Source organism: Nomascus leucogenys, chromosome 16 (assembly GCF_006542625.1).
Source record: "Nomascus leucogenys isolate Asia chromosome 16, Asia_NLE_v1, whole genome shotgun sequence".
NCBI lineage: Eukaryota > Metazoa > Chordata > Mammalia > Primates > Hylobatidae > Nomascus > Nomascus leucogenys.
The window spans coordinates 2,220,097-2,243,043 of record NC_044396.1 but is presented as its reverse complement, the minus strand read 5'-3'; the positions used below and the strand labels follow the sequence as shown (position 1 = coordinate 2,243,043).

General features: G+C 44.0%; 1 protein-coding gene across 2 annotated transcripts in view; it reads right to left on the bottom strand.

Moving 5' to 3' along the window:
• The window catches only part of SLCO5A1 (solute carrier organic anion transporter family member 5A1), a 155,768-nt gene extending 137,073 nt beyond the window's left edge, over positions 1–18,695 (bottom strand). Inside the window, exons 1-2 of one of the 2 annotated variants that reach the window (XM_003274811.2) lie at positions 18,480–18,695; positions 15,401–16,799 (exon numbers count right to left, since the gene is read on the bottom strand). In XM_003274811.2, the coding sequence (XP_003274859.1) occupies positions 15,401–16,307 (907 nt within the window). In that variant the 5' untranslated portion in view covers positions 16,308–16,799; positions 18,480–18,695. Of the gene's footprint in view, positions 1–15,400; positions 17,021–18,479 lie in introns of those variants that run through there. The other variant, XM_012496051.2, reaches the window with a different exon arrangement.
• Positions 18,696–22,947: the final 4,252 nt, after the last annotated feature.

Below are 22,947 nucleotides of genomic sequence, written 5' to 3'. Positions count from 1 at the left end.
AGGTTTAGAAGAAACCAGAGTATAGTTTTGAGAAGACGCTTTGCAGCCCCTCTCATTCGATTCTATCAATTTACAAATGCGAAAACTGAAACCCAGAAATGTCGAGTGACTTGCTGGAGGTCACGAAGCTCACAGATTACCTTAAATCATCCAGAATAAATGGTGTTAAAGAAACCCTCAAACTAGATTTTAAAGCCCTTGGGGATCAGGAGCTACTTCTTCACATTAGTTTCAGAAATACAGTATATACGGTATAGCAACCCCCCTCTCCCACTGTTCCTAACCCTAAGCAAGCTTTCAAAAAAATCACAGCTTAGATTAAAAACCATCTGAGAAGACATGGGTCAAACATTGTACGGAAAAGGAACTGACGTCCTGAAAGGTTACGTGATCTGGTCAAAGTCATGTCAGTAATTATGGACTAGTTTGTGTCAAATTGCACATTAGTCCTCTATGTATAATTTACCATTTCTACAAAACTGGATGATCTGCAAGGTTTATGTCCTAAATTAATAATTTCCCAAGTATAGTATGAGTCTCATATAAGTAAATAAATAAGTGCCCCACCAGAATCCATGTGAGTGCCCTGCAGACCTCTCCCTGACAACAATGGCTCTAGAACCTAAAAGGAAAGAAAGTGTGTACAGAGAAGAACTGTGCACAACCAAAAAACTGAAGCCAGCAATTTGGAGTGACACTACCCATCGCTCTTCGTGGCTTGCATTCACTACCACTGCCCTCCACCAATCCTAAGTGAAGAAATTCAAACTAATTTCTTTTGAGAGTTTAACGATAACAAAATAACTGGAGACATCTTAGCAGCAAAACCAAATTTTGGAACCATTTTGTTAGATTTACGTATATCTTTAAGTAAGTCTTTCTCATAGGTAATTTTTCAGATTTCTCTACGAAGATTTTTCATCTTGTTAAAAGTTGCTGCTGTCCTCCACCTAAGGGAAAGCCATTAAAATGCAGTTCAAATCAGGACACATTCCCTTTCCAGCTGAAATAAAACGCCAGAGACATAAGCAAATTTCTAGACAAAATACTGGCAAATATCTTTCCCAAAAAAAAATGTAAAGACATTCTGCAAATGAAGATCATTGGTCCGTCATTATACATTGATCAGAAATTGATTTGCAGCCAGAAAGTCTAAGATCAGGGACTTACTCTATGCAGTCTTATTCACTTAAATTTCTCAGTTCTCTTTATTAAAAAAAAAAAAAGTATCTTAAAACTTCTATGACCTTTGTAAGAATTTAAAGTGAAAAAATTAGGAAAACACCTGATAAAACCAAGACTCATTAAAGTATTATTGCTAAGAATTCCCACATGCTAGAATGCCAGGAACTGTACCATTCCATTTCAGACACTTGCAAATTATATAATTTCATTCTGCTAAGAATATTAATTACATAAATATGCTCTTTATTTTTAAGCAGGGGTAACCTGCCCCTGTCTTTCTAAGCTATATTAGGGAACAAGGATTAGCGTTTTTGCAGGGTGACAGTTTAACGAGCAGTCATAACTCCCTAGAGGGGAAGTAGACTCTGAATTTGCCATAAGGTAATACACAGCTGCCGGGAAAAAGGAGCAAAAGGACTACCTGACTGCCCAGGGACAGCCGTCCTATGACAACATCTCTCAAGCTGCTGGGAGGTGGAGAACATGCTCAAGGGATGGGCTTCTAATGGCTGAAGGACTCCTCTGGAGACCTGAGTCCCAAGTTGCAGAAAAAGACCACATCAAGTCAGACTGAACAAAGCACAGAACCAAAGTACTAGAACACTTAAGAGGCGACAGGAATCTAAGAAACACTAGCCTTACCCCTTTGTTAAAATAAAAAAAAACCTCAGCCAAAGTCACACCAGAAGTTTATGGACTTTTCCCTCCCCTCTTCATAATGCCAGTGGTTAGATCCTCGGCTTTGGAGGAAGACCTGAATTGTGGTTTTGTCACTTTTTAGATGACCTTCAGCATATTATTTAATTTCAATTTCCTCGTCTATAAAATGTGGGAAATAGGATAGCTACTGTATAGTTGTTCTGAGGATAAAACAAAATAATAAAGTATTTAGACCAGAAACTGTAACAAACTACAAGAAAAAAAAAAGAGGAAAAACTACATGACATTGATCTTAGCAATAATGTTTTGAATATGACCCCAAAAGTGCAGGCAACAAAAGTAAAAATAGACAAATGGGATTACATCAAAATAAAAAGCTTCTGCACAGCAAAGGAAACAATTAACAGTGTGCACAGACAGCCCACAGATCGCGAGAAAACATCTGCAAGCCATACATCCAAAATATACAAGTTCAAATACCTCAATAGCAAGAAAACAAAAAATTCAATTAAAAAATCGGCAAGGGACTTGAATAGACATTTCTCAAAAGAACACATACAAATGACCACCAGACATGAAAAGAATACTTAATATTGCAAAGAATTAGGGAAATGCAAATTAAAACCACAATGAGATATCAACTCACACCTGTCAGAATGGCTATTATCATCAAGTTTTGATGAGGATGTGGAGAAAGGGGAAAACTTGTACACTGCTAATGGAATGTAAATTAGTACAGCCATTATGGAAAGCTGTATGGAGGTTTCTCAAAAAACTAAAAATAGAATTACCATATGATCCAGCAATCCCACTGCAGGGTGTTTGCCAAAATACCCAAAGTGACTTACCAGAGATTTGAAATCACTTTGTCAAGGAGATATTTGCATTCCCATGTTCACTGCAGCACTATTCACAATAACCAAGTTATGGAATTAGCCTGTGTCCATCAATAAATGAATGGATATAGAAAACTATTCCACCTTAAAAAAAGAAGGAACTTCTGTCATTTTTGACAATATGGATGGTGTGAGAGAACATTATGCTAAGTGAAATAAGCCAGGCACAGAAAGACAAATATCACATATTCTCACTTATGAAATCATGTTCACTTGTGAAATCTAAAACAATCAAACTCAGAAGCAGAGAGTAGAGTGATGGTTACAGAGGTTGTGGGATGGGGGAAGTGGGGAGATGATGATTAAAAGGGTACAAAATTTCAGGGAGGAGAAATGCTTTTAATTTCTATTCCACAGTATGGTGAATATAGTTAATAGAGTGTGGTACATTTCATAATTGTTAAAAGTAAATTTCAAATGTTTTCACCATAAAAAGGCTAAGTATTTGAAATGATAGATATGTTCATTAGCCTGAGTTAATTATTCTGCATTGTATTCATAAATCATAACATCACTTTGTACCCATAAATTTATGCCGTTATAAATTATCAAATTACAATTTTAAAAATTAAGTAAAGTGTTTAGTACAATGCCTGGCATATTTTAAACACTCAAAAATATTTGCTGTAAAAATAGTCCTTGTTAGACCTCCACCTATGAAACCATATCACAGTTGTTGGGTTTTTTTGTTCGTTTGTTTGTTTTAGTTAAGCTCTCATTTGTTTTTAAGGAAAACTCTAGGTCTTATAACTCCTCATTAAATCTATCCTACAGCTCCTCTTGATGTCCAATTACTTCATTGATGAGCTCTGCTTTAGAATGCTGATTAACTGCTTTCTAATTTTCCACAATTCCTTGTCTTGATGTTTTCTTTTCCTAAAGTCACCACAACTAAAAGAGAGGTAAGATATCAACACACACACACACACTCACACACACTCACACTCTTACATCATTCCCTCTTCAAGGATTACAGTATTCTCAACTCCAATAATATGGTCCAGGAAATTCCCATGGTTAAATTTTTTTAAGCTGATGGGAACTAAATTAACTAAAGAAACCATGAAAGCCCTAATATTTTTGCACCCACTAAAAATAATCCACTGGAGCACACGATAGTATCTTCTCTAAACTATTAACAGCACAGTATAGTATAGATACTACAGTATCTACTGAGCAACAATGTAACAATGAGTAACACACAGTTAATTTCTACTTCCTATCCCTTGCTCGTTAGAAGACTTTCTTACTTACGAAGATCTTTTTCCTAAGTCTCCTCCATCCATATATTCAATACTTCTCTGATTCTATGATCTAGAGATTTTTGACTTCTAGTTCCAAGATATAAGGAACTCAAGATATTGAGCAACTTGAAAGTTTAAGATGAAAAAAAGTTTAGAGCATCACTACTGGCAATGCTTTATTGGATAATTATTGGATACTGGGGGCTCTTCCTAAACACGATGAAATACCATAGACCCTCTCCAAGTTGTGACAATAAAAATTACTCTAGACATTGCCAAATGTCCCCAGAGAGCCAAAATCATCCCTGATTGAAAACCACTGTTTTAGAATGACTTGAAACTTACAAAGTTTTCCATACGAACTGAAGTGAAGAACGTGCAACACCTGAGTATTGTAAAATTGCCAATGGTAGTGGAAGAGGGGGATCGGGCAGGTGTGGGACCCCCATCTCTTTTTCTCCAGCAAAAGGAAACTGAAAACACAGGAAACAGGGTGCAAGCACTGGCCACTGCAGGAGCACCCAACACAGCAGAACACATGGACATGAACCCATAGTCTCTACCTCCAAGTATTCCAATCTCTTTCCCCAGAAACACACAGTAGAACAACTCAAGTCCACAGGTATGTTTCTTCACCTTCATTTCTCTCCCTGAAGGCTTTAATCTTAACATGCCTACTCTAAAATCCACTTTCCCTTTATTTTTCTCTTCCCAAGTCCCTATTTCTTCTTTTTAAAATTATGCCGAAAAGAAATGACTTGAAATTCCCACACGCCTGAGAAAATAATTCTCATAACTGAAGTACAGACTCACATTACTTAACACGTGCTAGAATGGTGCATAGGCTGGGAGAAGCGACTTTACCATTCAAGGACTTGAACTTTTTAGAATTTCCATTTGTATCGTAATTATTTTTTTAATTCAGATGGATTTATAGTCCATATATCCGTTCAGACTCAAGGCAATTTGACTGTATAATCTGGACAGATCTCTTAATTTTTAAAATCATCTTAATCATGTGTAAATGTATACAGTAGTGTTAAGTATATTCACATCATCGTGCAACAGATCTCTCAGAACTTCTGCTAAAGTATTAATAAAGCTCTAAATCCATTAAAGAACAACCCCCTCCCAATTTTCCCTCTCCTTGGCCCTGGCAACAACTATTCTACTTTTTGTTTCTGTGAATTTGACTCTCATATAAGTGGAACTATAAAGTATTTGTCTTTTTGCCAATAGCTTATTTTCACTTAGCATAATATCCTCAAGGCTAATTCATGTTGTGTGTCAGACTTTCCTTCCTTTTTAAGGCTGAATAATATTATATAGATATATAGATATCACATATTGATTATCTATCCTTCTGCTGATGAACACTTGGCTTGCTTCTGCCTCTTGGCTATTGTGAATATGCTGCTATGAACACTGGTGTGTAAATATTTCTTCAAGACTCTGCTTTCAATTATTTTGGATCTATACCAGAACTGGGATTGTTGGACCATATGATAACTCTATTTTTAATTTTTTGAGGAACTACCATACTGTTTTCTCTTGCCCAAATCCTTTCATCCTTTGGAATCTGGGCTTGCTTGCCTGCCAAATTATCATTTTCACAAATGAAGTTAAATGAGATGATTTCTAGGAAACATCTTGGCTTGAATAGTACCCCTGGAGAGAACCTCAGCCAACCAGGCCAGTATGCCCCCTTCTCTGTATGATCAAGTCTTTGCAATGGAAAAACTTCTAATCCTTATTCTCCAAAACCATTTTCAATATAGATCTTACATTTGTCTGTCACCAAACTCCCAATTCACTGCTAACATTTCTAGATTGTCTTTAAAGAAAAAAGCAGAGCCAAATGTGTGGATTTGTTTGCTTTTCCCCCACCAAGGGGCCCTAGAAGGTGAGCTCACCTAGGGTTACAGGGCTTGCAGACTCACCTCTGACATCAAGAGTTCTACCAAAAGGGAGAAACTCAACTGCAGAGAGCCTTCTGAGTCAGAAGACAGAAAGTGGCACTTCTTTTGGTGAATATCAAAATGGATACCATTCATCTCAGGTCGTTTCTCTCACTGAACTTATTAGTGACCATATGACCCAACTGTGAAATTCTAAGAAGTAGCCACAGTTTATGAAATACCCAAAACTGACATCTACTTTCACAAATGCAGTAAGATATTTTTCCTGATGAAGTAGAACTGCAATTAGCCCCTGATTTTACCAACAGTGTCTCCAACCCCAAACCCAGAGAGAGAGACTTCTTGCCACTGAAAAGGGCCAAATATCTCTGGTCTTTCGATCCTTGCTGCTCAAAATGTGGCCCTTGGATTAGCAGCAATGGACTCCCCTGGGAGCATATTAGAAACACAAACTTTCAGGTCAAAGCCAGGTTTATAGAAACAGAATCTGCATCTTGACAAGATCCCTTGAGAGTCTCGCACACATTCAGGTTTCAGAAGGACTGTTTCAGACCACATAGATAACAGAATTCATAGCAATGTGAGAGGAGAGATCAATAAAACCCTATTTGAAAACTCTACCATAAATGCTACTAAAAAGGCTGCTCTCTGTTATTTGTGGGTGGGCTGAATAAGTCAATGTGCACCCACTGTCTTTTCCACAGTGAGGCACTAAAACCCTTTGTTTTGCAGTTAGACCCTGAAATGGGTTTGTTTCCCAGCATGGTAGATGAATTTGTCTTGGAGGCCAAAAATGACCACCACACAGCTGATCAAAATTCAGTCATTGCTGTTGTACAGAAGACATATCTGTGGCACAAATTAACTGTCTCAAACACACACAAAACTCACGAGCATCCTGACAGGAAGCTGATGCTCTGTGGTCTTCCACTTATGGCACCACATCGTTCAAGGTGATCTTCTGTGTGTCCTGGAATCACCCTCTCAAATCCCTCAATCATCATTCAGCCTTATATTAGTTTTCAGTGGAGATTATTTTTTATTTATTCATGATTTGCACAGACGCTGCTTCCAAAAAGGATTTTTTGTGGTTTACAAAGGTAAACACATTGTAAACAAGACAAGCAAAATTAAAGCAGCATTTTAAAATGGGTTACAGGTCTTAGGAGGCAATGTGTATTCCCACTCTCAATGTCTCCTTTCTTACCTTCTCTCTGCCTCCGCTGCTCCTCCTCAGGAAGGGAGAAGGGGATTAATGCGACTGATGAATTTGGAATAAACCGGGCATGCTCAGCACAGCTCCTCTTTTTTGCCTCTTGGGAGTAAGTATGCACGCAGGGAGTGAAACTTTAGTCCTGCTCATTCCTGGCGTAAGTACCACCGAGACACCACCACTACCCCCTGCTCCACATGGGAGACCCCAGACAGCCACACTGCTTGGGTCCAGCATTGCCCATGGCTAGATGGGCAAGCCTATTTATTTCTGCCTTTATTAAAAATCCGCTTGCACCAAGATATGAGCTACATTCTGCAACCTCACTTCTATCAGTTTTTAAAAGTGATATTTTGGCCTCCATGTGCTCCCTTTGCCATATTTCTCAATTAACTCAGAACTCAAGGTGGGGAAAGAGGTGCTACTTACTGAGCCTCTTTAAAATCCCAAAAAAAAGAATCAGAAAAACTAATGCTACAGGGTGCTTAGGATAGTTGCTAATACTGGTCAGAAAAAAACAGTTCTGGGCCAGGCGCAGTGGACCTCCCAAATCCTAGCACTTTGGGAGGCTGAGGTGGGCAGATCACCTGAGATCAGGTGTTCGAGACCAGCCTGGCCAACATGGTGAAACCCCGTCTCTACTAAAAATACAAAAATTAGCCAGGCATGGTGGCAGGCACTTGTAGTCCCAGATACTCAGAGAGACTGAGACAGGAGAATCACTTGAACTCGGGAGGTGGAGGTTGCAGTGAGCCAAGATTGCGCTACTGAACTCCAGCCTGGGTGGCAGAGCAAGACTCCATCTCAAAAACAAAACAAAACAAAACAGTTCTGAATTTTCTGCCTACTAGGGCAACCGTGTGAACATGACTGGTGTGGTCGATATGACGGGATTCATTCAGCACTCACTCCACCCTCCTCTCACCTGTCTTCCTTTCCCATATAGCTTGGAAAATCTAAAATCTGCCTTCTCAAAATCACGTTAACTGGAATAGGCCAGGTGACTCCGTTTGGCCAATAGGACATCCTCTAGAGGAAACAGGTACTGCCTCCTCCACTTTTCCCTTCTTCTGTAGGAACAGGTGTGTGATAACTGAGACACAGCAGTCGTCGCTAAGAACAGCCCAGGAGGAAGAGAGGAGGGACCTAGCAGCACTCAAGGCTGTACCAGCCCCTGACTGCCCACCCCAGCTGGCTTATAACTCAAGACAAAGAAACCCCTAACTTGTCAAACCACTGGTACATATGGTTATATGGTTCCAGAGAACACTGAACTGAAAGATACATATATGTATCTTTCATTGTATATATCACTATAAAGAAAATTGTATAGATATTGATCTGTAGATTGCTCTATATAACATTGCAGAAATACTGATCAAGATTGTTCCATAGGCTGGTCACAGTGGCTCACACTTGTAATCCCATCACTTTAGGAGGCTCAGGGAAGAGGATTGCTGTGGTCAGGAGTTCTAGACCAGCCTGGGCAACATAACGAGACCGTTTCTACAAAAAAATGTATTTAAAAAAATTAATAAAGTTTAAAAAAAGATTTTTCCATACAATATTTCTCATATTCAGAGAAAAAAATTAAAAAGAGCAAAATATATCTATACATATATTAAAATCATATATGTGTATATAGACATATATACACATATAGATGTATATACACATATGTATATAGACATATACACATATATGTGTATATAGACATATATATGTGTGTATATGTCTATGTACACACATATGTGTGTATATATGTCTATATGTGCATATATGTCTATATATACATATATAATGTTTATATTACTATAAAATCTTGAAGAAATACAACTCAACTAATTTGAAGCTTACTCTACTTTTAGAAGACTAAAGAAATGTTAAAACAAAAATTAGCTGGGCATGGTGGTGCACCCCTGTAATCCCAGCTACTCGGGAAGCTGAGGCAGGAGAATGGCTTGAACCTGGGAGGTGGAGGTTGCAGTGAGCTCAGATCAGCCCACTGTACTCCAGCCTGGGTGACACAGCGAGACTCCTTCTCAAAAAATAAAATAAAATTTGCAAAATGAAGAAGAACAGGAAGAGGATGAAGAAGAGGAAGAAGGAGGAGGAGGAGGAGGAGGATGAGAAGGAGATGGAGAAGGAGAAGAAGAAGAAAAGAAGAAGAAGGAGAAGAAGAAGAAGAAAATAGGTCAGAATAGACCAGGCGCAGTGGCTCACACCTGTAATCCCAGCACTTTGGGAGGCTGAGGAGGGCAGATCACTTGAGGCTAGGAGTTCAAGACCAGCCTGGGCAACATAGCAAAACCCCATATTTACAAAAATACAAAAATTAGCCATGCATGGTGGTGCACACTTGTAGTCCCACCTACTCAGGGAGGCTGAGGTGGGAGGAACACCTGAGCCCAGGGAACTTGAGGCTGTAGTGAGCCATAATTACACCACTGCACTCCAGCCTGGGCAACAGAGTGAGACTTTGTCTCAAAAAAAAAAAAAAAAAAAGAAAAGAAAAGAAAAACAATATGGCCAGGCATGGTGGCTCATGCCTATAATCCCATCATTTTGGGAGGCAAAGGTGGGTGGGTCAACTGTGGTCAGGAGCTAGAGACCAGCCTGGGCAACATGGCAAAACCTGTCTCTACTAAAAATACAAAACTTAGCCGGGCGTGGTGGCAGTCACCTGTAATCCCAGCTACTCGGGAGGCTGAGGCAGGAGAATCACTTGGACCAGGGAAGCAGAGGTTGCAGTGAGGCAAGATAGTGCTACTGCACTCCAGCCTGGGGGAACAGAGCAAGACTCTGTCTCAAAATAAAATAAAATAGAAAATAAAAAATAAAAATAAAAGCAATAATAATTACTTCCAAGTACGTCCTGAGACCTGTCCTTGTTCACCATACATCCTGCCACAGTCCATGTGGACAAATGTAGACCCACAATGGTGAAATGGCACACCACAAGCCCCTCAAACTTCAAAGGAGCTTTTACTGTGTTATACTAGGTGCAAATATGCATTACTTAAATGTTCATACATTAAAGAAAGATGATCATCAAATGTTGGCCTGCAGAAAGTTCTCATGATAAAACCTTGAGTCCTTAGAAAATTTAATTAAAGAGTTTATAACATTACTAAAACACTGATCAAAATGTTCCCGTTTAATGTTTCCCGGGAGTGCTCTCCTATACGATGTTTTAATTTCCCATGCAATGTTTCTTTTCTTTTTTCCAATTTTAGAAAAGATACATTTAAGGGTTTTCATACTTGGAAAGAGCAAACTATCTCTCACTCCCGTCTCTGGCCACACCCTAGGATAAGTTTGAACTCTACTTTGACAGAACAGAGCACCGTCCCTTATAGTTTGCAGAACGCTCGCACACACGGAATCCCACCTGGTCTTGAAAATGTTACAGCAAGAGAAACAAATGTAGTAATCCCCAGGCGGAAACAGAGGCTGGGAGAAGCCAAGGGGTTTGTCTGAAGCCCCATGACCAGTTGTTGGTAGAGTGAAACTAAAATACAATTTTTCTGCCTCTTTTGTGGTGTTCTTTCTAAGGCATGGGGCCAATTCTAGCCCTTCTCTGTCATGTGAAGTCAGGGCTGGCAGTTAATGGGACACACTAGGGAGGTGGAAGAGCCAGCACCCACCCTGCTTAACTGATGGCTGAACCATGCCAATCATTATTGATCCTGAATATCACCCAATCAGAGTTGTGGCTCCGTATTCTAGAAATGCATCCTTTTCTTCCTTTTCCTACCTGGTTCGGCATTCTTACTCGTTTCCCTGTTGAATTACAAATGTCTTGCCCCCAAAGGATCACATTTTCTCTCTCTCCTTATATGTAAGATATAATTACAAATTATGGTCTAGTTGCTAACCTTGCTTCTTATTAATACCTACAAAGCTTTCTCTATGCTCCTAGTCAATACTAAGCCTCTTTCCTTGCAAAAGTTAAGGCATTTAGTGGCTATAAATGCCGCTGTGTCTCATCTACGACCACATCTCTTCTACAGTTAAAGCTGCCAGAATGTTAACATAGAACTTTCAAAAGATTAAGATATACAATTACATTCCATTTCAATGCTTTTTACGTTGCTGCAGATATTTGTTTCTGCTCGTAATTACTAACCTACTGCCTGATTGTTTTCTTTCCTCTGAGGTTATAAAGAGAAGTTAGAAAAACGGATAGAAAGATTAAGAAAGAGCTGGGTGGTAAAAACTGCAATGCAATAGAACAGCTTTGCGAAAAATAAGAAAGAGATTTTAACCTGTTATTTATTGGGAAATGTCTCACATCATAATCGGTCAATACTGCTCATGTTCTAAGGAAACAATAGTCTCTAATTTGTACAGAGGTAGTCTATCAAACCTACTTTAAAAGGTTTAGAGAATAATCTTATTTTGATCATGTTTTGAGGACTTTAAGGCAATTCTGCATTCTGCATTCTTCTGCGCTGTTGGAAAACTCTGCTGAATGTGGTACATCCTTCGGTTTCAGTTGGTTCTCAGGGCTTCTTGCCAAAGAGCCATGCACTGTAGAAGGAAGCTCAAGGGCCCTGGGGTCAGAAAGGCATGGGGTTAAGGCCCTTAGTAAGTCACTTAAAGTCTCTGAGACTGTTTCCTCAACTGTAACATAGGGAAAATAATCTCCATCTCGTAAGGTCATTGAGAACATTAAGTGAAATAATATATGTATGATTTCTGATACTCAAACTACTGTAGCTCCTACTGAGATCCATTTAACAGAAAGCAGAATTCTCCTAGGTTTCTTAAAGAATGTGTCGTAATGCATTCACTATTTTTTTTTTTAAAAAAAAGCAATTTAATCAGTATCTTTAAAAAAGAAAAGAAGGGCCGGGTGCAGTGGCTCACGCCTGTAATCCCAGCACTTTGGGAGGCCGAGGCGGGTGGATCACGAGGTCAGGAGATCGAGACCATCCTGGCTAACACGGTGAAACCCTGTCTTTACTAAAAGTACAAAAAATTAGCCGGGCGTGGTGGCGGCGCCTGTAGTCCCAGCTACTCGGGAGGCTGAGGCAGGAGAATGGCGAGAACCCAGGAGGCGGAGCTTGCCTTGAGCCGAGACCGCGCCACTGCACTCCAGCCTGGGCGACAGAGCCAGACTCGTCTCAAACACAAAAAAAAGTAAAGAAAAGAAGGAGGAAAGAAAGTGAATACCGTTTCTATTCCTTTCCTTCCCTTGCACATGTCACTTTACACCCCTACCTTGCATTGGCAGTATTGCTTTACACTAAAAATACCTCAAATGCTGGGACTGTGTCTCACTTTTGGTCTTCCCAAAACTAGCAGAGTACCTAGCACAGAATATGCACTTCATATGCACTTGCTATTTTTCTTCTTGATGGGCAACCACTACCAGAAAAGTTAAATCTCAGGGCTGCTGTTAGTGGATGTTCTCCCTTTTGGTAGGGTTCCGCCTGTAATTTTGACAAAGCAAGTCTGCATTGATGCTACCAAAAGTGGGATGAAAGGGAGATCCAAGTTTTCAAGTAAATAAAGGCAAAGATCAACAAGAATATGAAAAACAACTGGGATATTTACACAGAGTCCAGGTATCACTCTACAGATTGATTATTATTTTCAAAGTGAGAAATGTATCTTTACAATGGAAAGACCCACCAATCACTCACTCAACCAAATGATTAAACTTAACGTCACTAATGAACAGCAAGGTGCATGTAATATAAAACACCCAGCATTGCCTCTGACATAGTCAGACCAAAAATGTTTTGTCTGAATTTAATCAAGCCTCTAGACTGATCTTCTAGTATACAAGAAATATAGGGAATGGAGGAACAAGGTGAGTCACACCATGAGGAAATGATCAGATACATCTAGAATGTGGAACATTAGCCTTACCCGTTCAAAAAGTCTATGCCATGGAAAAAGAAAAAAGTTGAGGCACAGTTCTGGATTATAGAAGGCGAAAGTGGCTAACAGCCAAATGCAATGCATGAACGAATCTGGATTAGTTCCTCATTTAAAAAATTATTATTAGCCTGGGAAACATGATGAAACCCTATCTCCACAAAAAATTAGCTGGGCATGGTGGCACAGGTCTCTAGTCCCAGCTACTTGAGAGGCTGAGGTGGGAGGATTGCTTGAGTCTGGGAGGCAGAAGTTGCAGTGAGCTGGGATTGTGCCACTGCACTCCAGCCTGGGTGAAAGAAAGACCCTGTCTCAATCAATCAATCAATATAAAAGACTTTCAGAGGACAATTGACGAAATTTGAATATGGCCTGAATATTTAATGATATTAGGGAATTATTATGAACTTTCTTAGGATGTTGATGTTCCTTCAGTTATGTAAAAGAATATCCTCATTTTTAGAAGATGCTCTAGCAGTGTCTGCAATTACTTTTAGAGGGCTTAGCTTCCCATCTCCCAAAATATATTTCTATACATACATACACTCACACACAGGTTGACAAAGCAAGCATGACAAAATAAACAATCATTGGGTCTACGTGGTGGGTATACTGGTGCTTATTATACTACCATTTCAACTTTTCTGTATGTTTAAAATTTTGTCTTAATAAATGTTAGAAAACATAGAGGCAAGATAATAAGCAAGCTATTCTTCTCTACCCAGAAAGGAAATTTCTTTCTCTTGCATGTAGTAATAAAAATAAGTTATAAAACTCTTTTTCTGACCCATTGAACCAGTTAGTGGGGATTACTGAGGACTCAAACACCCCTCTATAACAGCTTTTGGGGACAGTAACTATACCGAGGACAAAGCATAGCCCTCTTATATTGGATATCATTTACACTGTCCTTTGAAAATCTTACTCTTCCCAAATCAAGGATCCTATCAGCACATCACTGATAAATTGCTAAATATCGCTAGTATTTGCTTATTTATCATTTTAATTGTTTTAAGAGATGGGGTCTCACTGTGTTTCCCACGCTGGTCTCAAGCCCCTGGGTTCAAACAATCCTCCTGCCTCAGCCTCCAGAGTAGCTGGGACTACAGGCACACACCACCACACCCAGCTTCCATTTCAGTTTTTTCAGTAAAGTAAAATCCTTTAGCTTGTTTAGGTTGCACTCCAGTAGAGAAATAGAAAAACAAAAATCTCATCTGGTATGACAGCCATTAATCCTTCTTATGGGTTCAAATCCATCCCTTAGAAGTTCAGTTTTTAAGAACCAACTACTACAGGGAGGTGCTGACAACCTCGAATTTCTGGGATGTAAATTTTCATACCCTCTGCAACTGCTGCCTGGCCTCACATGAGCCCCCTGTACTTAACTCAAGCACCCCGTCCACTGATGCTGACTTATGCAAGTCAACACACCAAATCCCACAGACACGGCTTTTCAGAAAAATAGGAATGGATTCTTCTCCCAAGTTCATACAATTGAGGGTTTTTGACAGCAATAAAAATAGCTTTGGATAAACCTTATAACCTGTAGTGTTGCATCTTCATAAACATAAGCCAGTCATTTGACATTATTCAAATTTTTGTTGTTGTTTTTAGATAGTGGTACAGGTGACATATAAGAAAAACAGGTATGAATCCCAGCACTTTGGGAGACCAAGGAAGGTGGATAACCTGAGGTCAAGAGTTCAAGACCAGCCTGACAAATATGGTGGAACCCCATCTTTACAAAAATTAGCCAGGCATGATGGGTATCTGTGATCCCAGCTACTCGGGGGCTGAGGCAGGAGAATCACTTGAACCCAGGAGGCAGAGGTTGCAGTGAGCTGAGATCATGCCATTGCACTTCAGCCTGGGTAACAGAGCAAGACTCCGTCTTAAAAAAAAAAAAAAAGAAAGAAACAGGTATGAAGGCAACAAAGCATGATGTATGTAGTCTGGCCACGCCACCATCCCTGCTGCTCTGGACAGAAATCAGAAGCAGCAGCAGATAGAAGCAGAAAATCATCAAAACTTTACACACGAGGTACTGCTATTCCTTCCTCAACAAGTATATTAGAATATAAACTTGACAAATTGGAACTTTTCCATAGGTAGGTAGCAACAGAGAGAAGCATCACCCCACAGTTTAAAGTTTATATTACTTGGGAAAAGACAAACATGAAGTATGAGTCTGAAAATTAGTTTCAAGAACTTTCAACTAATTGATTCTCTCCAACTGAAAACACACCACAGCAAAGCTAAAACGTAAAATAAAGTGAACTTTCATCTATAATATACGTGAAAATGTGAAAGAACATGTTTCCTTTTGATTTTTGTAAGGAAAGTAAGTTTCAGTGTGAGTGAAACGTATCTGAGAGAATAGGAAAGTCTTACCCAGGTACAAGGAGGAGTTTTCTTTCTTGACATTGTCATCTAAGTAGGTTGGTCCCAGGGTATAAATAGGTGTGGAGCCCATTCCAATGAGAATCTGCGCGCAAATGAATAAAGCCACGTACACCCAGTGATTATTTCCTCCCGAGTCCTTCGGACAGGCCGGAGGCTCCAGAGTGGCGGTGGAGTTGCCGCCCTGACACAGGCCATCGTTGGGGGCCGAGGCGTTCAGCTCTTGAACCTGGTAGGGGGGCGAGATGAAGTGAGGTAAGGCGAACAGGGCTGCCCCGACGGCGATGAGGAGTCCACCCACGGCCAGCCACAGGGGCCGCCGACCCCGGCCGCCGAAGTAGCTGACGAACACCACCACCACCAGGTTCCCGATGTCAAAGCAGCTGACCAGCAGCCCCGACTCGGAACTCTTCAGACTGTAGCGCCTTTCGATGGTGGTGATTACGCTGCTCAGATACCCGGAGACCATCAACGCCTGGATGAAGGTCAGAAGGCACATGCACACCAGGAAGCAACGGGAATCCGTGAGGACCACGTAGAGGCACCTTTGCTCCTGGAGCGTGGCCAGGGCGGAGGACACCGAGAAGGTTTTGCTGAGGTCCACCCTGTGGTTACAGTCCCCGAGCCCCGCCGAAGCGGACGGGGCAGAGGGACTGGGGGCCAACGGGTTCGGGCCTTGCTTCAACTCCTGGCGGCCCGAAGAATCCGCACAGCCAAAGGCCGGCTTGGCGTCTCCACTAGCGGGACTGAGGCTCGGCCGGCAGGAGGCGCTGCTGAGCACCGGTAAACTCTTAGACCTGAAGGTCTCCGGCTCGCACCTCTCTTGGGCAGCTTCTGCCGTGGCCGGCGCCTCCAGCTGCTCTCCCGCCCCGGGCTGCAGTCCAGTGCCTTCGTCCATGGCGCTTAGAATTCAGATTTGATAGCTGATGGCACCCAGGCACGCCGGCACGTTTCATCCACCGGCACGAGGGGCCGAAGCCGGGCCCACTCAGTCTTGCCCACCTGGGACTGGGGCTGGGGGCGCAGGGCCGCGCAGCAGGGCATCCTCACCAGCTGCGAGGCGCCCAGGGCATCCTGATCACAGACGCGGCTTCAAGGCTCCGCAGCCGCGTGCCACTGGGGGCAGGGGTCCGCGCGGTCCTGCGATGAGCCCTACTCGGCGTCCCTCTCCGGGCGGTAGCTTGAGGCAGGCGCCTCGCGCGTCCCGGGCTCATCCCCTCCGCCGCCGCCGCCGCCGCCGCTCGGCCCGCGGCCAGGAGCTAGTGCACCCCGCGCCGGGAATGGGGGGCACTTAGCGCTGCTGTCCGCACAGCATCCCACCTCGCTGCGCCAGGGGTACCGGGTCCTCGCCGCCTGGGCTCTCGGCACCCTCGGGAGTGAAGCTGCCGACCTGCAAGGCAGAAAGAGGGCGGTCAGCGAAGAGCGGCTGCGGCTTGGGGCTAGCGTCCCAGCACCCCGGGGACCAGCGTTAGGTGACCCCGAACGGTCCCTAGAGGGACGGAGGAGCGAGCCAGGAGCGCAGCCCCGGAGGACTAGGCAGCAGCCGGCTGCAGTCTCTACTCCCGGAACAATAAGCAGCAGGCGGTCGGCGGAGACTCTCCCTCATTGTCTGCCGCGGACCTACCCCCGCCCCGCCCCTTTTGCCTTAAACATTGCGTTTGCTTTTATATGTTAATAATTATCAACCTGGCAGCTCTGACTCAGAGGCAGTGTCTTTTATTCGAGTGAACTAACTGCAGCCTTTTCGTACTCCTACTCCATTACTCAAAATAGAAAATGCCCAAAAGAACAAAGGGAACTTTTTCACAGACACACAATGTATTCCCTGTCCCAATTTTTTATAAAAGGAAAAAAGAGGGTGGGGGTAAACTACGTGTGTAGAAATGTGTGTGCACACTGGTGTGCGCTGGCACGTGTGCGCGACTAGATTTGAATCTGTCTGCTCCACCAGAGACAGGCATTCAAAGCCGAAGGCAGCAGCAAAAAGGTCAACATGCTTGCCTCTTTATTCCCAACACCAAAAATAACCCCCTGCCCGAAAGAACTCTTCAACTACAAATACCAGGGGCATTCGAGGCTGTGGCCCGCACTAAGTCCCAGAGCGCAGTATCAAACGAAACCGAAAATCCGTCTGCTTTGCCGAGAGCTAGGGAAGCCACAACCAAACAAAGAGATCCCGGCACGCTGTCAGGGCGCGCGCGAGGAGCCCACGGAGCCGGCTGGGCGCAGGCAGGCAGGCGGGGAGGTGTGCGATTGACTGAGCGCACCCCGCTAGCGTGGGCCTGGGGAGCGTGCGCGCGTGCGCGGCCACACACACACACACACACACACACACACACATATACACACACACCCCGGCGTCTTGGAACCTCTCTCGCGATCCCGCACCCAGCTCGAATTCAGCGAGAATGGAAAACAGGTGTGCCCCCGGGGTAAGCCCCCGCCCCTAATCTTGGGGACCCCCACTCCACTCCTCCAGCCTGGGGCGAGGACGGGGGGCGGAATATGCACCAGGTGGGAGAGACCCGAGCTTCACTACACTGGGTTTCATTTTGCAGCGCGCCTTTGTGATGCTGCTGAGAAAAGAAAGGAGGAAGGGCAAGGGAGAAAGGCAGAGAGGCTGGGCGGCCGAGGGTGGCAGCTCCCGCATCTCCCTCGGCTGTGCTGGGCCAAACCCGCTCCCAGATTCCCGGCCTGCCAGCCATTCACAATCCCGGGCTTCCCCGCCGCTGCCTTACCCAGGCGCCTTCCCGGGGAACCCCACCAGCCGCTGCGTGAGGAGCCGGGGAATCCCAGCAAACTCTCGCCGCGCGCGGGGGGCGTCCGAACCCCCTGCCTGGGCGAGCGCCCTCACAGCAGCGCAGACTCGGATGGACACGCGGATCCCGGCAGGGAGCTCTTGGAGCAGGCGTGGAATCCCAGGGACACCCCCTGCGCGCACATCACACGCACATCCTACACACACACACACACACACCACACACACACACACACACACAGCCCGTGGGAGGACAAGACCGCCGGCGACAGCACGCCGCGCTGCCTGGGCGCTCAAGCCGCCGCTACTCACTAGCAAGTCTGTCAGTCTGTCTGCCTGGCTGAGTGCAGCGGCGGGAGGGGGGCACTGAGCTACGGGAATAGTTGGGAGCCGCGAGAGGAGGCAGCCTCGGTCCAGCCGAAGAGAAATCACTGAATGAGACGAGACTGTGACTCAGGTTGAACTCTTCCCCCCACCCCTCGCCTGTCACCCAAGCCTCTCCTCCGCTCCAAACAGACACACGCGCACAGAGACGCGCCCGGAGAGGAGCAGCCGAGGGCGCAGGCGCGAGGGCAGCCACCCAGCCCAGCCCTCCCACAGCCAGCCACCCCGCTGCCCTGCACCTGCGCCGCCGCGGGGGCCGAAGAGCGCTGAAGCCCGGAGGGAGCCGGTCTCTAGAAAAGTCAGCGGCCGAAGCTGACAGCCCACTCTGTATAAATAAATCATTTCTGATCGTTTATTCCGTGCCTTGGGCACACACCATGTCTCATTCACCATAGTAGGTTCTGGGACCAAAGATAAGCAAGACAAGATATTTGGTCGGAGGAAACCTCTGGCTTGTGGGGGAAATACTCATGTCAATGGCTTAAAACAACGTGGTACATCTATGCAGCCTGCTACTGGAGAAGCCAATATCCACTAGCCTTCATTTCCACACAGCACGAAGAACAGAGGCACTGGAGCGTGGTGCTGCCAGGCCGTAGGTAGATGAGCTTCCTAGAAGATTGCAGCGATGGGGCAGAGGACCAGACTGCAAGAGTGGCTGAGTAGGAAAGGGCACTACGGGTTTCCTAAGTTGCGTACTGTCAATAATGTGGGGGCAGTGACGTTCTGACTTCCTCCCCAGAGAGCTGGCTTTGGCAGTGACAGGTAGACAGATGTGAGGCCACACTGTGGGCACAGAAGTGAGTTGGGAGGCAGTCTGAAAGCAAAATGTGATAAGGCATTGGCAGGGGGCATGGAGAGGAGGGAACTGGGCAGCTGATGCAATCTGCAAGAGAAGAAAACGGGCCGAGGTAGGATGACTCCCAAGTTTCTAGCACCAAGTTGGGTGACTAGGTGCCTGACAGCCAATTAAAGCACAGGTGGAGAAACACGCTTGAGGGGAAAGATGATTCTCATCTACATGTGTTGAGTTTGAAATGTTTGGGGGACATCCCAGTGTACATGTCCCATAAGCCACTGGACACATACGAGGTTTGGACTAGGAATATTGGTCAGTAGTCATCAGCCCAAAGGTGGGATGAGAAAGGATGGAATGAATAGGCAAGATCATCCAACTAGTGAAGAGATCTAGGAGGAGAGGGTACAGCCAAAGGAAGGAGACTGGAAGCAAGGGTCAGAGAGGTATGGGACGCATCAGAAAAGCCAAAAGAGCAGACGACTGTAAGAAGGGAAGGGTCAGATGTGTACAGCCTGCAGGGAAGACAAACAGGATGATAACTAAAAAAAAAAAAAAAAAAAAAAAAAAGAGTATCCTTGGGCACTGGTGACCAGTGACAGGGCAGGATAGTGCTCTAATGGAGGAAAGGAGGTTGCTCACAAGTACCAGTGACCATGCTGGCCATTGCTGCCAGGTTGAAGCCCCTCCACTGGCCCTTGGCCTTACCCAATGAAAGCATTGTCTCCATTTTACAGATGTGACAAGTGTAGAGAGGTTAAGTAACTTTATATAGGCACACAGCTACTCTGCAGACAATATCAACCAATGTGCTCCAAAAGACTATGTTCTTACTTAAACTCTTAACCCTGACTCTCTACTCTCTCTCCTGCCATTGAATAGCATCCTGACTCGTCAATGCACCTTGATTCTTTTGATTATCTCCCTTTAGTCCAACAACCGTATCTACAGCGATCCTTAGAGAACAATGAAGCCCAGCTGACAGTAAAGAACAGTCAGTGTGTACTTGAAGTCCATGCTGAGACAGCATCAATCTTCTGGCAGCTGCAAGACTGACCTATCAACTGAGGCATTTCTTCATTCCCTGCCATTGTCTCCTCCTCTTGAGATCACCATCAGGCCCAGTCACTTTTCTACAAACAGGCAGTAGGACTCCCGCTGCCACCCTGCCCGGAGTTTAGTCCTCTACTGCTGATAAAGTCAGCAAAGATATGCGGCACTTCCTGAACCCAAATACTCTTCTGAGCTGATTCTAAATCCAAACAGAATCAACCTACCTCCTATTACCTCCTTCCAAGCTCTGTGCCCCATTCTCTCATTTCAGTCTCAGCTCCAGACATCAGCAAATTCAATGTGATGCATCAGGTGCCATCAGAGGACTTCCCTACTTGAAAATCAAGCAATCATGTCCCTGAAACACCCTGTCTTTATTCATGCTCAATTACCATAGTTACAGTAGATGCAACTCTAAGAACCTATGGATTTTTTTATTGCCACTAATAGAAAGATCATGATTTACAGACAAAATTTTAAAAGGTCCAATTTTACTCACAAAAGAAACAAGAAGAAAACATTCAGCAAGAAGCATTTCTTTTGCTTTATCTTTCCCAGTTAAATGTGACTTTAAAAAAGACAAAATTCCAAAAGGTCCAATTTTACTCACGTAAGAAACAAGAAGAAAACATTCAGCAAGAAGCATTTCTTTTGCTTTATCTTTCCCAGTTAAATATGACTTTGAAAAAGAAGAGCATGCCTCATTAGCCCTAACTGTCTGATTAATACAAAGAAATGGACTCATATCATGGGGTTCCACTACCCCTATGGTAGTGTTTACTACCCTTATTTCACTCAATGATTACAGTTACTTTGACCAGAATGCCTGCCTTGTTTGGCATTTTGGGAGAGGAAGCATATGACTGTAAACCCTCTTCAAACTTTCAGACTTACGTTTGCTTCTTCTAAGTCCATCGACTTTATATATAAATGTCTTCTTTTTAAAAATAAATAAATAAATAAATAAATGACTTCTTTCCTGATCTTCATATATCAAGTATATAGCCTTTGCAATTTCCAGGGCAGGCTACAGGTTTAAAATCTGGCCGTCCTGGAGAATGGGCAGAAGAAAGCTGAAGGCAGCCTTTTCCCACAGCCCTTCCCTTCCTTCTCAAAGAAGGTTCACTTCAGAGGTCTCCCAGATACAACAAGAACTGAGCTTTTGGTTCAGAATATTTTGTGGGTGCAAAACATAATACATAGTTGCCAGTACCATAATTGAATTAGGTGTTGGTTGTTTAAGAGGAGACACATTGTATCTTTAAGGTAACCCCTTAATAGGACTTGGCATGTATATCCTTCCTTAGAAGTGAATTTCAGGTTGGGTAAAACCTGAGAAGGAACAGATCTGGCCCTGGGGTACAATGAATGCAGGCAATCACTCCAGCCCTGGTGGCTTGAGGGCCCTGCAAGTGCTAAAGGAGTATAGCGACCAACTGTGTCCAAAGAGGGTGGGACTTAGCACTGCAAGTCCCACATGCCCAGGAAACTACAGTTCCATGAACACCTGGAGGCTTGGCTCCCTATAAAGAAACTGCCACCTCCCTTAATATAATTAAGCCAGATTAGCTGGGTACTGTGGCTCACACCTGTAACCCCAGCATTTTAAGAGGCTGAGATGGGAGGATCCCACATTTCTACTAAAAAAATTTTTTTAAACAGCCACGCATGGTAGCATGTGCCTGTGGTCTCAGCAACTCAGGATGCTGAGGCAAAAGGATCACTTAAGCCCAGGAGGTAGAGGCTGCAGCAGGCTGTGATTGTGCCACTGCACTCCAGCCTGGGCAACAGAGCAAGACCCTGTCTCAAAAAATAAACAAACAAAAACCAACAACAACAAAAAAATAATAAAGCCAGGCCAGGTGCAGTGGCTCACGCCTGTAATCTCAACACTTTGGGAGGCCAAGGTGGGTGGATCATCTGAGGTTGGGAGTTCAAGACCAGCCTGACCAACATGGAGAAACCCCATCTCTACTAAAAATACAAAATTAGCTGGGTGTGGTGGCACATGCCTGTAACCCCAGCTACTTGGGAGGCTGAGGCAGGAGAATCACTTGAACTGGGGAGGCAGAGGTTGCAGTGAGCCAAGATCGCACCATTGCACTCCAGCCTGGGTAACAAGAGTGAAACTCCATCTCAACAACAATAATAATAATAATAATAATAATAATAAAGCCAGATACTCCAAGGCTAGTAATGGAGGGAAACTTCCCTGTGAAGAGGAGACAGTTGTCTCAAAAAAAAATCATGTTCCCTTGAAAGATGTTTCATGATTACCACCACTGCCACCTTGGCCTGGAAAAGAAAGAGGTTAGATGGGAAGGGGAAGGAAGCAGGTTAGAAGAGGCAGTCCTCCATGGGCTGTAAGCATCTCTACATGTTTTTCTTGGGTGCACCTAGAACGCAAAACCCTAACCACTTCTGAATGTGGAAAAACTCAAACTGCATTGTCCTTTGCTCTCATACCACAACAATCAACACAGAAGACTTCTGTGACCAGACGTTGGCGGGCAGTCTGCACCAACAAACAAGCAATCAGTTCTGCAG